Source organism: Fragaria vesca, linkage group LG1, assembly GCF_000184155.1.
Source record: "Fragaria vesca subsp. vesca linkage group LG1, FraVesHawaii_1.0, whole genome shotgun sequence".
Classification (NCBI taxonomy): domain Eukaryota; kingdom Viridiplantae; phylum Streptophyta; class Magnoliopsida; order Rosales; family Rosaceae; genus Fragaria; species Fragaria vesca.
Window position 1 is genome coordinate 6,832,825 of NC_020491.1, and position 17,277 is coordinate 6,850,101.

The 17,277-nt window shown below is 38.4% G+C and overlaps 3 protein-coding genes across 3 annotated transcripts; 1 reads left to right on the forward strand and 2 right to left on the reverse strand.

Moving 5' to 3' along the window:
* Positions 1-4,673: 4,673 nt before the first annotated feature.
* On the forward strand, positions 4,674-6,831 carry LOC101297371 (putative receptor-like protein kinase At1g72540-like). Its single transcript, XM_004287592.1, has 5 exons — positions 4,674-5,335; positions 5,428-5,563; positions 5,655-5,791; positions 5,883-6,006; positions 6,107-6,831. Exons 1-5 carry the CDS (start codon positions 4,949-4,951, stop codon positions 6,676-6,678), a joined length of 1,356 nt encoding a protein of 451 aa, XP_004287640.1. The 5' UTR covers positions 4,674-4,948; the 3' UTR covers positions 6,679-6,831.
* A 3,885-nt stretch (positions 6,832-10,716) lies between these two features.
* Positions 10,717-12,664, reverse strand: LOC101314798 (flavonoid 3'-monooxygenase-like). Its single transcript, XM_004288939.1, has 2 exons — positions 11,753-12,664; positions 10,717-11,346 (listed from the first exon to the last, which is right to left on the reverse strand). Exons 1-2 carry the CDS (start codon positions 12,662-12,664, stop codon positions 10,717-10,719), a joined length of 1,542 nt encoding a protein of 513 aa, XP_004288987.1.
* A 971-nt stretch (positions 12,665-13,635) lies between these two features.
* LOC101315093 (flavonoid 3'-monooxygenase-like) lies at positions 13,636-15,949 on the reverse strand. Its single transcript, XM_004288940.1, has 2 exons — positions 15,032-15,949; positions 13,636-14,524 (listed from the first exon to the last, which is right to left on the reverse strand). Exons 1-2 carry the CDS (start codon positions 15,947-15,949, stop codon positions 13,898-13,900), a joined length of 1,545 nt encoding a protein of 514 aa, XP_004288988.1. The 3' UTR covers positions 13,636-13,897.
* Between the last annotated feature and the right edge of the window lie 1,328 nt (positions 15,950-17,277).

Here is a 17,277-nt window from a genome sequence, read left to right on the forward strand (position 1 = left end):
CAATTTATTATTGATGATCCAATGGAAAAGCTTAGTAGTTATCAGGTATGTACGATTTTATTGTTAGCAACCTTGTTGTTTGTTTCAGGGTATTGTTTGGATAGTTTTACAAGCATGGTCTAATGAACATCTCTTGTTGCAGATGGAAGACTATGCCTCAGTTCATTTGATTTTGGTTTGTATAACTCAGAAAATTGAACCTTTAAGGATGCACTTATCAGAAAGGTGTAGGAAGCGTCATCGTTGTATAAGTTTTCAGGTTCCTTCAAACTTAAAGACAACTCTTTTTGCTTGCTCATTTGACTGACTTTGAATTTGCAAGAGGATATTATAGTTTGTGAAATGGAGTCCACCATGTTTGATGTCATGCAAAGCTTTCTAGTAGTTTACTTTTTATATGGATCATATGCATAATGTATGTTCTTATATATTATGATTGTGGCAATCCATTTATATTAGGCATATAACTTGCACACCAAAAAAAAAAGGCCACATTTAAAAGTTTGCACAGGGCCTCCAATTACTCAGGACCGGCCCTGACCCACCCTCTATCATGAGCAATTTCAATTGTCGAGATAACGGCATAAAGTTCAGAATAAAATGAAGTATTTCATCAAAGTGATTGACAAAAACTCCCTAAAAAACCACCTGAGGCATCACGAAACACAATCCCACAAGCTGTTGGACCTGGATTGCCTTTTGCTAAACGTCAATGTTTACTTTGATCCAAGAAAAAATCGGAGATTGCCATAAGACATGTTATTTACCTTGATGCTAACTTAATGTGTAATATTGTATGTTGTTTATGAGATCTCCGACTTCACTCTCTTACAGTCCAATCCCGAAATTAGGAGCCTGGTTCTCTGTATGGGCACCCATTGCTCGTACAAGTTGGTTAACATCAATAACTTGCACTTGTGCGATTTCCAAACACTGATGATTACATTACGTGAGAATGATCTAGCATTTTCCTAATAGTCTTATAGCGAATAGTAGTGTTACTTCCAACACATGATCTATAACATAATTTCCCATCATCTTCCAAGCTAGCTTCAATTCTCCTCTCTCCCTGGAAATCGATAAAGGTATGTAGTGGACGGTTCTTGCACACAAAGCTACAAAACCTTCACACCCAGCAAATTAACACATTTGCCAATTAACTATCCCAGCTGACTTAGACTCTCTCGTACACGCTTAAGAAGAAGATTAATATATCATAGACCAAATCAAGCTTTGCATTCCTTGATCAAATATATTAGGCTAGTAAACTCTAGTAGTTTCCTTCGACCTTTGACCACCATATATAGCAATTCACTTCATGTTTTAGTTCCTCCAACTCACTCGTATCATTTTCCGTGCGTAAATAGTAAAGATCTTCTTGCCTAACTTGTAATCTTGTATACACCGAGGTTTGCAGCACACGAAAGTTTGTAGACCAAGAAAACTTCAACACGATCTGAAACAGGGAGTTGCATGCAGTCTTTGGTAGTTGAACTGAGCATAATCTACATCATGCTTACCATTATTTTAGCATGGTCTTAATTAATCAGATGAGATCATACGACATTTTTATTCATATTTGATGTTGATCTCGATCACCGTCCTTTAATATTCCATTAGGTGATTTTACAAGTCTTTTCTGGTTTGTATAACCGTATTTTCCAAGTTTTTGTTAGCATGATGGAAACAGGTCTGAAAAGATGGATGTAACATGTTTTCGAATTGATGAAGTCCAGGTGGAGATTACATAACTGCATACGAAGTTTGAAGATTTTTTGTTGCTGGGTTTGGTTGTTTGGTGAAATTCCATACAGAGAAGGTAGAGGTTGGTTGGAGATTGGTTGAATGTGAAAAACAATTAACGGTGATTAGTTTCTTCCTCACGTGATTACAACAATGTTGTTTGTGTGGATAATTGGATTTAGATGCATGAATGAAAATGAAAAGAATATTAGCATGCATTAGTTGTAGTCTAAAGATGGCTTAAACTAGGATTACGAATATAATCCCAAGGATTTGGACGGCTATAGCTAGGTGTTGTGCTGTGAACTTCATGCCGAACTTGTTAGTTTGGCAGGCAACATGATGATCCTGAGCTCCTAACATGTCTTATTCAACTGCCTAGGGTACGTGATCGGTTTGGGGCTCGAGTTTGTTTTAGTTTGAAATCGGTTTTCATGTAAGTTATGATTGTGACTAAAGTCGAATTTGAACCAATCTAAACAATAATCCAAGTCTTAGTAATTTTAAGACAGAACTGTTTTATAAGTGAGCTTGATATCGATCTGTAAGGGTGTCGATCAAAATTGTTTTAGTCATCCCATACGTATTTAGTTAGGTCTCTCTTTGCATCTGATTATCCTATAATATTGATTAAAATCAATAACATACTTGTCAGTTTCACTGAAAATTAATAGAAAAAAATTAAGAATTTCAATTAGAATTAAATTGTTTGTAGGGTAGAGAGTTTCCAAGGATGATGGATATAATAGAGAGTAGCTTAAGCTTGTTTCTCAAGTGCCCACTAATGCATCATGTTTTTGTTAATTATTTCACTGGCTTTGGCTTTGTCAGGGCATATAAAATAGGGTTTTCTCATCATAATCATGCCTTAGACTACCCTAATTAACTTCAACCCACTAAGCACCATTTTTTTTTGGCTCCTAGTTGCTAAATCCAAACTAGCTTCTTCTTTTTTTTGGTCAAGTAATCCAAACTCGCTACCGTGTGCACCTATGTGATGATTGTGATCCATATTTATATTGTACAAATCAAATAAAAGCCAACACGTAGTTTCTTTTTTGTATGACTACATTTTCAGTTCAACACGTAGTTTCTTATATTATTTTTCATTCTAAACTCATATTTCATGTGCTCGTTGTGTTTTCAATTCTTACCAACACATAATCGAAAAGATTTACTTTTTTACTAATCCAATCTACCTTTTAACTTTTTAAGTACCATGTCATATCGTCTCCTTTGAATATCACAGAGCAGTTTGGCAGAAATTCTTGCTTTGCAAGTTTCTGATATGATTTGTATATTTGTTTTGCTATTAGGCAATGACACAGTCGTTGTTGTTGATCGGAGATGACTATAACACCCATTGACTTTGAGGAAGTGACGAGTAAAAATGTTCTCCTCCCTACCCAGAATTGCCCTCGCTCAGATGTCTTAATCTATAAAATATGTATCCTTTACCTAATCTCCAAAACTAGCTAAGCTGCCGAAGCTTCTTTCACACAGAGTCAGAGACATTGACTCTTCCAATGTCTCTTCCTACTACTAGCTAGTAGTTTAATTCATCTACAAGATTCCTATTAATCTCTTTGAAACACTTGTTAAGACCAAGATTAAACATTTCATTAGCATAATGCAACCAATGACACCTTAACGGCCACACGAGGGGACCCATCCTTTTTCAATATAAGAAAATGTTATTTGGGAAGAGAAAGAGATAATTTTTGAAATAATATTGATGCGCAATATCTTTATAAATAATCTAATAATTTGATACTTAAAACTTTAACAATCGTTTTTGAAAAATGCATGTTCGATTCTTTATTACCTTTCAAATGATAATCACCCGGCAGTTAAATCATAGTAGTAAGACAAAGAAACTCAAACTTCTTGTTTCCGCCTAGTTCTCTTGCTACGGTGTTAAACTAATTTGTCCAACATCTTGTCTTTAACATGTCTCTAGACTTCCCTAATCACTTCTTTGGCACTAATGACATCTTTGCCCTCTCAAAGAGCATGGAACTCTTGCATATGAGTAGTTAGAGGGAAAAAATGGCACCTGGCTAGTTGCCAAATTAGCTTTTTTTGGAAAATTGCAAGCCTCAATTATCATCACAAAATAGTGTTGGACTGTTGGATCGATCAGTTTTTGTGTTCGTTTGTATAATTGAGTAGTTCCCCTTCCCCACACGAGAAATGCAGAGCAGAAAATACAAGATCTACAATAATGTGCTCGTGTAAAATATTTGGCAAACATGCTACAATAGATGTCAAGAATATACGTTAAACCTATATCCACAGGTATGTACCCGCAGAGAGAAAACTCAATTAAACCAAAGGGTAATGATGCTTAAGATGACGCATTGTATATGAGGGTTGATGATTGCATTTTTGGGATAACATTTTATTAAGCAACCAATGTTCCGGAACCTAAAGTTCATTGCAACTAGACCAAACCTTTCTTTGCTAAGTTAACCCACAAGTCTAAACTCTAAATTACTAGGAAACCTCCACCCATTTCAAACCTCAATGTGAATCGGTGAAACAGTTGGGTTTTCTCTAACACTATATGCAAACTTTTCAATATCATAGCTGGTTTTCTTTGTTCTATTGGGAGCAATCAGTTCTTCTAGTTCAGCCACTTTTGTCAATTTAGTAAGCCTAATACCCCTATAGGCTGCTAAGTTCTAATGCTTTACATGATCTGACCCAATGACAGAAAGCAAATCATCATTTAAAACCTAAAATCCTTCTTAATTAGTTGTTAATTTTGTTCTTATGCTAATTATAAGTCAAGGTCAAGGAGGGCAACCATGTAATTTTAGGTTGATATCAACCGAGTGGACTAAGGGCTCGTTACCACTTTTGATTATATAATATAGAAACACCTATATCTGAATTCTATAAATATATTGGAAGGTGATGCATAGAATGTTACAGAAACAAATCAAGAGGGGTTGCTAGAAAGAAGTTGCGGACCTCTTTCTCTAATGTCTGGTTTGGAGGGCAGTTGGTGATTTTGAATACTAGACCTTGTCTTCTCCTCTATAAGTCTTCCCTAACCATTGCTCATTCCAACATCTCTCCCTTCTCATTTCCTAACCCAATTCTTCATTCTTTAAAGGTTGTTGAACTTTTAGGATTATCCATTCAATCTTAGAGAAACCAGCATAGGCAAGTTTGAAGGCATTTTTGATCATCAAGAACAATGACAGTGAAGAAAATCACATGTTGGTCTGTACTCCCAAGCTGCTACAAATCTGAGTTCCGAGCTCCCCAGAACAAAGCAAAAGTTGTAGCAAAGCAGACCTCATTCCAGAGGCTTTCGCTTTCGGATTTGAGTAATCCCAGCTCGACAACACTTTCAGAGGACCTCTCCATATCTCTTGCAGGCTCCAATCTTCATGTATTCACACTTGGGGAGCTGAAGGTGATCACACAGAGCTTCTCATCCAGCAACTTTATTGGGGAGGGTGGTTTTGGACCGGTTCACAAAGGGTTCATTGATGATAAGCTTAGACCCGGTTTGGCTGCTCAGCCTGTGGCTGTTAAGTTCTTAGACTTGGATGGATCACAGGGACATAGAGAGTGGTTGGTGAGTATTTTTTTGCAGGATAATGAGAAATAATCACTTGGTGATTTATTGATTCCTCTGTTTTAATCCTATTGTTTGATTCTGGTTTGCAGACTGAGGTTATGTTTCTTGGGCAATTGAGGCATGCACACCTTGTGAAGCTCATAGGGTATTGCTGTGTAGATGAACATAGGCTATTGGTGTATGAATATATGCCAAGAGGCAGCTTAGAGAATCAGCTATTTAGAAGTAAGCTTTCTGAAGTCTCTCTACAAAATTTTCATTTTCAAGAAACAATGATTTCAGTTACTAACTTTATGTTTGATTTCTTGGTGTACAGGGTATTCAGCATCATTGCCATGGTCAACCAGAATGAAGATTGCTCTTGGAGCTGCAAAGGGTCTTGCTTTCCTACATGAAGCAGAGAAACCAGTTATATACCGCGATTTCAAAGCTTCGAACATCTTGTTAGATTCTGTAAGTATTCCTCTGCTTAGCATCCATAAACATGGTAATATTTCTTTTGTTAATTCTAAATGCTCATGTATGTTTCATTTTTGATTTCCAGGACTATACCCCCAAGCTCTCAGATTTTGGTCTAGCAAAAGATGGCCCAGAAGGAGATGACACACATGTTTCGACACGAGTCATGGGAACACAAGGCTATGCTGCTCCGGAATACATTATGACAGGTACTAAATTCACACCATTTAGTTCAACCTTGTCCACAGATTGGTAATTCAGGCTATAAATTCTTGGACTAATTTGCTTGATGATTTCAATTGTTTTTAGGTCACTTGACGGCGATGAGTGATGTGTATAGCTTCGGAGTGGTACTATTGGAGCTACTAACAGGAAGGAGATCCGTGGATAAGAACCGTCCCCACAGAGAGCAGAACTTAGTAGAATGGGCAAGACCAATGCTGAATGAACCCCGAAAACTCAGCCGGATAATGGATCCTAGACTAGAAGGACAATACTCGGAAATGGGAGCCAGAAAGGCTGCAGCATTGGCTTACCAATGCCTCAGCCACCGGCCTAAACAAAGACCAAAAATGTGTGAGGTGGTCAAGACATTAGAGCCCCTCAAAGATTTTGATGACATTCCCATTGGACCCTTTGTGTACACAGTTCCTACCGATAAATCCGATAATTCGATCAAGGATGTGAAGGAAGGTAATGCACAGTGGGAATCGAAGAAGAAGAGCAGCCATCAGCACCAACACCAGCAGCTCCATGGCCATAGGCATCAGCAGAGGACTCCTCCAAAGTCTCCAAGTTATCACTCGGAAAATTTGGTGCGCCAACGTCGCAGAAGTCTTGATTTGAACTCTCCTTTGCACCAAGTAGTCAAGGGAGTATAGATCAAGTACTATAGTATAACATAATGTATAAAGCAATCACACATATTTTCACACTGTACATATAGATTTTTCAAAGTTGCTTAGGAATACAAATTATTGTGAGAGGACATGAATGTTTTCTTTAATTCTTTTGGCCATCGATGTCCATCTTTTCTTCTCAAGAATCTTTTCTGAAATTGTAAACCACCCTTTTGCTAGCTTTCTCATTCAAGTAGAATCGATCGCTTGAAGTTTCATTTTCAGTGATCAAGAAATGTTTAGTAACACGTTCAGACTTGTTTTAAATTTTCGTTAAAAACAAAACACTATTTTTCTGCATTCCAAAAACCCAGAATCAGTAGCAGACACATCTTTGAATGAATCAAACATGCACCTCAATTCAAAAAGTGGGCAATCACTTTCCTACGGTTTGTTGAATCAAAGCATTGTTTTCAACACACTGTCAAACACAGCTAAGCAGTGCTGGTATATAACGCGGAGAGAGAGAGATATATAGAAGTTTCATGGGTGACATTATTTATAAGGCTTGTGTCATTTTCTTAACAGAAATAGAGGAATCCACCATCATCAAAACCCACAGTTCCTGCCACTGATTTGCTCTTTCTTGTTTGTTTTCTGAAAATAACAAATACAAGGTGGCTTTCTAAATCAAGATTGGAGGCATGCATGATCTGGTTTCATGTATCTGTATTCAAAGACAAAATTACCCAACTGCTTGTATAGTACTAGTTTAGCACAATCCCAATAGCTAGCCAAAGACGTACGTTGACTCATGCAATTGTAGGTTTACTGAATTTTAAGTAGTGTTTGATGGAATGCTCTTTTACACCAGACACCAGACTTGTCAAATATTAGATACCTCAAACCAAACGTGCTTCATTTTCCATTCTATCCGGGCCTGCATGGCCTTATATTTAGGGTGGAGATGAGATGAGGTTGGATGAGTTTGTGTGGTTAGCCTCCTATGCAATAATCCATTTGAGTATCTCATATCTCAAAGGTGCATTAGGTGCTGGTGTTGTTCTTGTCATGATTTGAAACCTGGAAGGAGTTGACCCCTAAAAAGAGCAAGATGGGTTGGTGAAGTCCTGGCTTGTGAGAGAGAAGTTATGTTGTTATTGCTAAATGACGGCAAGTCGTTTTCCATTTCCATGTCATATGTGCCGGTCTTCCACAGATCATCTGCCGCTCTCTTCATTTCTCATTTTCCTTGGACTAATCACACTTGCATTCTTGTGTTTTCATATTAAACTTATGTTCATAACACAAATTATATCTTCATACCCAATTGGGAGGTGTTCTCTATATGTGTGTCTATGGTTGTATCAAATTGAATGACATGCATATATGCATGATATGTTTATCGAGATAAATAAGGCACTACATGATTATCGATCGATGTTAAAAATAATAATTATTATGTTTACACTGTTAATCAGAGAGACGCTAAGGATTACACCTTAGTAAGCCCTCAACTTCGATTGATCACAGAGATGATAAAGTCTGGGTATAAATATGGCCACTACCCAAATCGTTTATACGTACCCTCTCCAATTTCAGGACCCAACCACTACCCAAATCACTGGCTGTTTCTGTTGTTAGCTTGCTTTTGTTCACTGCATGTGTTTTAACTCTAGGGTGAATCTTTGTAATAGGACCTTGTATTCTGGAACTTGTTTTTCCTCTGTTTTATCTTTTAATATATATATATATTTTTTAGAGAGAAATGAATATTTCATTAATTAAAGGTCGAACCCAAATTACAAACCTACAAATGTCGTCGCCGTCGTCGTCAGCAACTGTGAGTAAGTGAGGAGTGCTAAATCGGAGCATTGTTGCCCGAGTACCTGATATCTACCAAATCTCAATACACAAATCATATGGAAACCCACAAACAAGAGGAAAAACTTCCTCCAAATAACACCATACAATTCACCAACTAAACCAAAGCCATGATAAAACTAAGGCTGCCGAGAGAGGACCGAAAAACATACCCAAGAACCGTAACCAACAAAGATGGGGGGTGATAAACCCACGCGTGAGCACCCATAATCTACTAGGTAAATGCCTTTTAATATATAGATAATAAAAGAACACATGCTATTGGTAAAAAAATTACTTTTTATTTCTAACATTTCAAATCTGGGTATAAATATGGCCGGAGATTTACAAGATTAACTCTCCAATGTGCTCATATCCCATAAAAGTAATTATATATTTCTTAATATGGAATCGTGCAAATACATGCATGCATTTCTTCAATCATAACAATACTCTGTGTCAGAGCATTGACAGGTTTCACCATTCCCCCATATATCCACGGCCTTACCGCAAAAGCCTTTCTTGTGACCTCTTTTAGTGCACTCTGCCTTGCAATAATCGTCAGCTCTCGCTGATTTATATTTAAAGAACCATCCGGTATCGCATTCTAAGTCTGTATAGAAAAAAGGCTCACAACGATAACTTATTTGTGCAACACCAAAACGAATAAAGTTTGATGTCGAAAACACCAAGAAGAGCGCTATGAAGAAACCAAGTACCCTCAACTCCATGGCTAACCGCTACACAATGTAATCAATCTTCTTCTGCTTGTTTTTTTTTCTTCAAAATCACTATTTATAAAAATTTTAGTGGAACGTAACTACTACGATCATATTATAAAACACACAATTGCAAATTGCAATGAATGCAATTATAAATAAGCTTTTATTTCGACATAAATCATAAAATTTAACTCCTTCAGGAACAATAACTTATTCTCTCAATAGGATTTATAAAATAAAAAAATAAAAAACTTATTCTCTCAATAAAAGAAGAATGTGAGTGCATTCAACTAAAAAAAAACACATACACACAATATTGGTAGCACCCATGTGAATGACTTCTCAAAACCAGTCATATAAATCAATTACAAGTCTCATTACAACTGATGAATACAGGCTCTTTTGAATCTTAAGTAGGCCTAGTTGCTTTAGTTGGTTGGTACCATTTGCTCGCATTGATGAATACACCTACTTCACTTACCAAATAATGTTTATTTTTGTAAAGATACACCTCGTTATAATTTAAACAGATAAGAATATAACAGTTTGAAAAGAATTAGGGTTGTTTCAAACTCATTACCTCATGGCCAAGCTTGAAGAAGAAGTCGGTGCTAAAAATCAAGGTTCAGATAATAAAAGCTTGAAAGTAAAGCAACAACGGTGAAAATTAAGAGCATAACTAGAGGTTGACGAAGAAGAAACAAAGAGAAGATGGGAAGCAATTTTTGTATGAGAATATGATGCGACCTGTTCTAAAAATACATAGAAGGATTCTTATTTATTCTAGAGTTGGTTACAAATAGCAAAACAAAGGAAAATAAGACTTGTTCTCCAAGCCGATGAATATGGATTGGGTCTGCGGATATGGACTGGGCCTACTGGAATCTATATTCTTAACGGTCAGGTCAGGGACATATCCCGGATAACAGTGCACCCCATGGTACGGTGGTGGCACGCGCCGCCGCGTACGTATCAGCAAAAGGCAAGTTTCTTCTAGCCTTCTTGGTCGAGAGGAACTATAAGTTTGGGAAAATTAATCTGTAAAAGGACTAATGTGGGAGAGTAGCCAAGAGGTTAAGGTTGTGAATAATAATACTAACAAAGAGTTTATCATTAAAACCGATACAAAGAGTTCATCAGCGCTGATACCAACAAAGAGTTTTCATCATTAAAACCGATACTAATAAAAAGTTCATTATGACCGATGCTAACAAAGATTTCATATCAATGTCACAATTATTATTTTTTATTTAATCAAACAAACAACTTAAATACGTACAACAACAACTATAGTTCATTAGTCGAACTCAAGATTTAACACTTACAAATTAATGTGTCATTTTTTAGTCCGAATAATATTGGATATGCATGGCACAATTATTCTTGTCTATGTTCACAATACTAAATTACTTGTAACTCTCTACATATGCAATAATGAGTTATACTTGTAGCAAGAGCATCATCATCACATTCACATAAACATAAAAGTGACTAATTAATAAAGATGGATCGGGAGCCTAGGCTCCACAACTGCAACAAGCGGGAACTTCCGAGGTGTTGACAACCCAGAAACTTCCTCCATACTTAAATCTTCTAGCTTCATACTCTGAGGTAATTTCCAGTTAAAACCATGTAACATGTTAGCCAAGCTACACCGGATCATTTTGAGTCCTAGACCATAACCAGGGCACATCCTCCTTCCCGAACCAAATGGAAGCAGCTCAAAACTTTGTCCCTTGACATCAATCCCCTTATTTCTCAGTAAAAACCTGTCTGGATTAAACTCCTCTGGTGCATCCCATAACAAAGGATCTCTCCCTATGCTCCATGTATTTACGAACACTCTAGTACCTTTACTGATATGGTAACCTTTCACGTTGCAATCTTCAAGGGCTAGATGTGGTGCAAGCATTGAAACAACAGGGTGCTTCCTCATTGTCTCTTTCATGATTGCGTCTATGTAGGGCAGGTTCTCCAAGTCTTTCTCTTCCACCCATCTCTCTCTCCCAATTACTCTGTCAAGCTCTTCGGTTGCGTTTCTGATGAGGTGTGGTTGTTTTATGAGTTCAGACATTGCCCACTCCAAGTTCGTTGCAGATGTATCCGTTCCTCCCGCTATTAAATCCTGCTTTCAATTTGTGCAAAATCAACTACTGTATATGTATATATGCATGCAGATTTATATCCAAAACGAAGCTTCGCTTTGAAACTAAATTGTGACTGCTCTTATTTAACCCATTTTTCAGTCATATATCTACATCTTTGTTGTTCAATTTATAGATACTACTGTATAGATCAGTCCTGCAAAGTTTCATCTATATTGATGATCGTTAAGGTATCAAATTAGATTAAATCAATAAATAAACCATTAATTTGTCTAACCAGAACTTTCGTGTAAATAACGATTATCAAAATCCAAACGATTATGTATATATATGAGTTCTATTACTACAAATTCTTATTCTGTCGGGGTACTAATCATGCAACTAAATGCAACCCTACTCACGCATACATATGCTTATGTAAGGTACCTGTGTAAATCCCTTGACACCATCTAGTGTGAGCTTAACTTCAAGATCTGGATTATCAACCAGCTTCAAGAGTAAGTCCACCATGTCCTTTGGCACAAAATTCTCCACTCCTTTCATCTTTGCCTTGTGTTCAGCAAGAATGTAATCATGAAAGCTGTCGAGCTTTCTCTTCAAGTCCATCATTTTCTTCTCGTACCCTTGCAAGTCCAAGAACTTCAACCAGGGTATCCAGTCCCCTATGTTCAAAACCCCGCTAAGCGAGACTAACTCATCTAACATGTCCTGAAACCCTTTGAGTGTCACAACCGAGGTCTGAATATCAGTCTGGCTGAAGTAATCCTTTCCCAACACAATCCTACTCACCGTGGTCAGTGTTAGGCGCGAGATTTGCTCTTTCAGTATCACCGGCTTCCCTGACAAGGCACACAGTCGTGACAGAAAAGCGCGAATCTCCTCGACTCGAATGTACTCGAAAGACTCTAGTCTTTTCGAGCTGAAGAGCTCAGTGATGAAAATCTTGCGGCCTTGGCTCCAATAGTCACCGTAAGGCGCCCAAGTGACGTCGAGGTAGTTGTAAGTGAGGTACTTACCAGCTGCAGTTTGGGGTCTGGAGGCAAAGACATGATCATGATGTTTGAGAAATTGCTTTGCCATTTCTGCAGAGGAAGCAATGACAACTGGGTGGGAACCGAACTTGAGATGCATTATTGGTCCATAAGTTTGGGATAGCTTGTGAAGGCTTTGGTGAGGGATTGGACCAATGAGGTTAAGGTTGCCGATAATAAGCCATGGTTTAGGACCTGGTGGAGATTTTAGTACTTCTTTTCGAGGAAATAAAACGAGATTAAAGAGAAGGGCTAGAGTTGCTAGACAGACTAAGGTTAGAACATGGGAAGTGGAAACCAGTTCCATTTCAGTAACGGGGAATGGAGATTGAGGGACTAAAAACGTTTCTGCAAGTATATTTATAGTGATGTGTGGGTTTACTGCAACTACTTACTGCATGTAGGAGTAGCGATTCACGTTTTACATAAAGATGAAGATTGTTTATGATGAATTTTAATAATACGGGCTAATTTTATTTGAATAGTATTTGGTCCCTTAGCTTTCCTTTTGTTTCATTTTCTTTGATTAATAGATTGGACTGATATGAGGGCTTTATTCATCACTTACCTCAATCATTCAGTAAAAAAACAAAAAAACAAAAAAAAAAAGATTTAGTTGAGATCTCATGCACGTACAGTTCAAACATGAGCTTAATTGTATGAAATTGTAATAGTCTTTTTCATCTCAATTATCGTTGTTTATGTCTCTCGATCATGCACGAGTATAATTAACTTGATTAGAATCGTTACACATGCATGCGAGGATGTACTGAGAAAGAGTTTGATTTTTAAGACTTGTCTGATTATTATCAGTTAATTTTGATTGTGATGCTTAAATTACTTTGTTATAATATCCCCTCTAACTATAATAATGCATGATTGAGCAAGCATATGGTTATGCATGTATTGAGAGGAAGGATTGTTAAAGGTACCGCAGTACGTAACTTGAGCCAGAAAATGAAGGCTAGGTACACCATATATATTGTTGTAAGTTGTAAGCGAAGCTTGGGGGTTGGGGACTTGCTCCTGTACGTTTGAATGCTTGGTATGACTCACGGTTATATATATGAACCCATCTCATTCATGTTGATTATATGCACCTCTCATTCATGTTGCGAGTTGCGACACAATATTAATGCCAAAGCAAATGATCGAGTAGAGGTTGGTGCATACGTCTAATGCAACTCTTGGTAGGATTTAGTTCAAGGATGAGGACCGTACCTATATTGCATGCATGATTGTATCTTTATGAATTGATTTCGGCCACAAAACCCACAATTATTGAAACAAAGGTGCATGCTATGTTTCTCATTAACTTAACAAAGATATTGGAGCACCATGAGGGCAAATTATTTAGTATGCATGTCGAGTAGCATCACCAGCATATGCAACATGAGCATTTTTTAGCCAACGCAGCAAACCACTACTGCATATTATTAGGACTAAGACAGACGAGTGAGAAACAAAGGCTTCACGTTCTAAGTGGTTGCAGTACGTATCGGCTGTTGATGAAGGTTGAGTTTGGTTTTTTGTAGCCAAGTTAATAAAGATGGATTGGAAGCCGAGGCTCCATGACTGCAACAAGTGAGAACTTCCTATGTGTTACCAATCCACAAGCTTCATCCATCCCCAAATCTTCTATCTTCATATTTTCAGGTAATTTCCAGTTGAATCCATGTAACATGTTGGCCAAGCAAGACCCAATCACCTTCAGTCCAAGGCTATAACCAGGGCACATTCTCCTTCCTGAACCAAAAGGTAACAATTCGAAACTTTGTCCCTTCACATCGATTGCCTTGTTTCCCAGAAACCTCTCAGGGTTGAACTCTTCTGGTGCTTCCCACACTGAGGAGTCTCTCCCTATGCTCCATGTGTTTATGAACACTCTTGTCCCTCTACGAATATCAAAACCACCCACTTTGCAATCTTCAAGAGCCAAATGTGGTGGAAGCAAAACAACCACCGGGTGTTTCCTCATTGTCTCTTTCATGATTGCGTCGATATAAGGAAGTTGTGGAATGTCGTCCTCTTCTACCCATCTGTCTCTTCCAATTACTCTGTCGAGCTCTTCCGTCGCCCGTACGATGAGGTTAGGTTGTTTTATCAGTTCAGACATTGCCCACTCCAAAGTTGTAGCTGAGGTATCAGTCCCTCCTGCAATTAAGTCCTGATCCATTTTTGATTGAACAAAATTAATAGAGCAACACTTCAGTTGATAATAATAATAAAAAAACGCGCCTAAGGTTTCTTTTGCTAATTATATTTTAGGTTTATAACAATTAAGTTGCAAGGGCATTTATGTCATATTAAATTCTTAGCCCCATATGTAATTGTTGTAAGTGTAACCCTTATTCTCAAATCAATCAAGTCTAACACTCTAGCACAATGTAGCTTTCAAAAGATCTTTGCCTCTTTTTTTTCTGCATTTTTCTTTCAACAATCCATCAACCATTTCATGTATACTTGCTAGACAGTGTGACTATGTTGTGATACTAGTTAAATATGTTAACATTATTATAGATAAATTTCATCTTGGCTAGTTAAATCATAACTCAAAGTCTAATTTAGGAATATACGTACGTTTGATACTCTAATTTTCGTTTAATTAAAAATTAATGTTCTAATTTTATTGGATAATTAAGGCCATGCATGTAGCCAAACATTTCATATGTACCTGGATGAATGCCTTGACACTGTCAACGGTGAGCTTAACTTCAAGATCAGGATCATCAACAAGCTGCAACAGTGAATCCACCATGTCTTTTGCTACATAATCCTTCCTTCCTTGACTCGCTGCCTTGTGTTCGTCAAGCACATAATCATAAAATGGCTCCGATTTTTTCTTCAAGTCTTTCATCCGCTTCACGTACCCTTGCAAATCCAAAACTTCTAGCCACGGTATCCAGTCCCCGATATTGAAAACCCCATGGAGCAAGAACAACTCATCTAACATGTCCTGAAACTCCTCGAGCTTCATCACCGAACGCTGAAACTCAGGCTCCCTAAAGTACTCCTTCCCCATCACAGATCTAGTCATAATGCTGAGAGTTAGGCGTGAGAGTTGCTCTTTCAGCATGACTGGATTTCCAGACAAGGCATACAGTCGTGAGATAAAAGCACGAGTTTCCTCAACACGGATGTACGCAAAGGACTCTAGCCTTTTCGAGCTGAATAGCTCGGAGAGGAAGATCTTGCGGCCTTGACGCCAATATGGACCGTGAGGTGACGAAGTGATGTTGAGGTAGTTATAAGTGATATACTTGCCTGCTGCAGTTCGTGGTCTAGAGGCAAAGACATGATCAAGTGTTTTCAGAAACTGTTTTGCCATTTCTGCAGAGGAAGCAACTACAACAGGGTAGGAGCCAAACTTGAGCTGCATCAAAGGGCCATAAGTTTGGGATAATTTGTGAAGGGATCGATGAGGGAGAGGACCATTGATGAGGTTGAGGTTGCCGATAATAGGCCAGGGTTTTGGACCGGGTGGAAATTTCAGCTTCAGTTTCTGTAGTTGGGAAAAGAAGAATTTTGATACAAGGGCTAGAAGGAATAGCCATGAGAGTGTCAAAACAGCCGAGGAAACTGAAGCCTCCATGTATGTGAATCAGTTATGGTGAGAGTTTGAGGTGGTCTGCAGCTTGATGTTCATATAAGTAATAAATTAAAGTTTTGTTTTATTTTTCCATTTCCAAATTTGAATCATAGTGCTGCATCATTGAAGGCTCAACGTCAATTAATATATACTTTGTCGGCATGTTTTTTTTTTGGTAAAAAAAATAGTATGGGATTTAGCCGTTTACGCAAAGGACAGATTAGGCATGTTGATATGTTGATATGATTGTTGCATGATCTGTCGGCTACTTCTTTCGTCAAGATATGATTTTTTTTATGGTCCGAAACTTTCGTAAAGATACGATGAATGCCTAATTTGCCTGCTGTAGCGCTCAACAGTGAGGAGCAATCATTATTCTTGATGAAATAGATATGATGAAATTACTCAAATTAGGCACTTGAATGATTGACTATGAGTCTGAGATATTGAGATATATCCTTGATGAGGAATTCTTGTGTGCAACCAACGCATCACGTCATGTATACGACCATTCACTCACTAGTTGACACGTGTTGGGTTTTTTTTTCACATCATCATGGCTGAGAAGAGAGAAGAAAAAGTAATCGGAAGTTGCTACCGGCTCCGATCAGGCCAAAACCAAACCCAGGTCCTCTCCGGCTCTCCCATCCCATCCTCCACCTCAATCCAGCCCCAAGCTCCGCCTCTCTCTCCTCCGGCCTCTCCGCGTCTCTCTCAGCCTCTTTATCCATCTCATCAGGCGCAGCTAGCCATGGCTTTGGTGCGACCAGGGTCAGCTACCCAACCAGCGAAGATCTGATGGGGCGAGCTCGACGAGGACAACAACGAGGACATCGACTTCCTCCTGCCGCCGATGCAGGAGAGGACCTCGATTCAGCAAGTGCGCCGTCAAGCACCGAACCTGGCCCAAGTTTGGTGAGGGGAAGAGATGGGATTGGGTGGTGGCAGAGACGCAAAGGGGTCGTCGGAGGAAGATCGACGGAGCTTGCTGGTGGGAATTAAGGTGGAGGATGGGATGGGAGAGCCGAAGAGGACCTGTGGGTTAGGTTTTGGCTTAAGCTTTCCGATTTTCGATTCCGATTTCTTTCTATTCCTCTCTTTTTAGCGATGATGATGTGGGAAAAAGCCCACATGTGTCTGCTAATGAGTGGATGGTCGTATACATGACGTGTTGCGTTGGTCGCACACAAGAATTTCTCCTTGATTCCAAAATCCTGGTAGCCATGCATTTAGATATCGATACAGGGAGCCCTTCTGCTGCGGACCGCATAATTACGGACCGGTTAAGGACTTTTAAAACCAACCATTAGATATTACACGAACGGTGATCT

Bases quoted from the DNA above. Each gene is read 5' to 3' on its own strand.
- LOC101297371 (XM_004287592.1), top strand. From the start codon at position 4,949: ATGACAGTGAAGAAAATCACATGTTGGTCTGTACTCCCAAGCTGCTAC. The intron at 5,564-5,654 runs GTAAGCTTTCTG...CTTGGTGTACAG, and splicing joins AGAGAATCAGCTATTTAGAA to GGTATTCAGCATCATTGCCA. The intron at 5,792-5,882 runs GTAAGTATTCCT...TTTGATTTCCAG, and splicing joins CGAACATCTTGTTAGATTCT to GACTATACCCCCAAGCTCTC.
- LOC101315093 (XM_004288940.1), bottom strand. From the start codon at position 15,949: ATGGAGGCTTCAGTTTCCTCGGCTGTTTTGACACTCTCATGGCTATTC. The intron at 14,525-15,031 runs GTACATATGAAA...AAAATGGATCAG, and splicing joins GTGTCAAGGCATTCATCCAG to GACTTAATTGCAGGAGGGAC.
- LOC101314798 (XM_004288939.1), bottom strand. From the start codon at position 12,664: ATGGAACTGGTTTCCACTTCCCATGTTCTAACCTTAGTCTGTCTAGCA. The intron at 11,347-11,752 runs GTACCTTACATA...AATTGAAAGCAG, and splicing joins GTGTCAAGGGATTTACACAG to GATTTAATAGCGGGAGGAAC.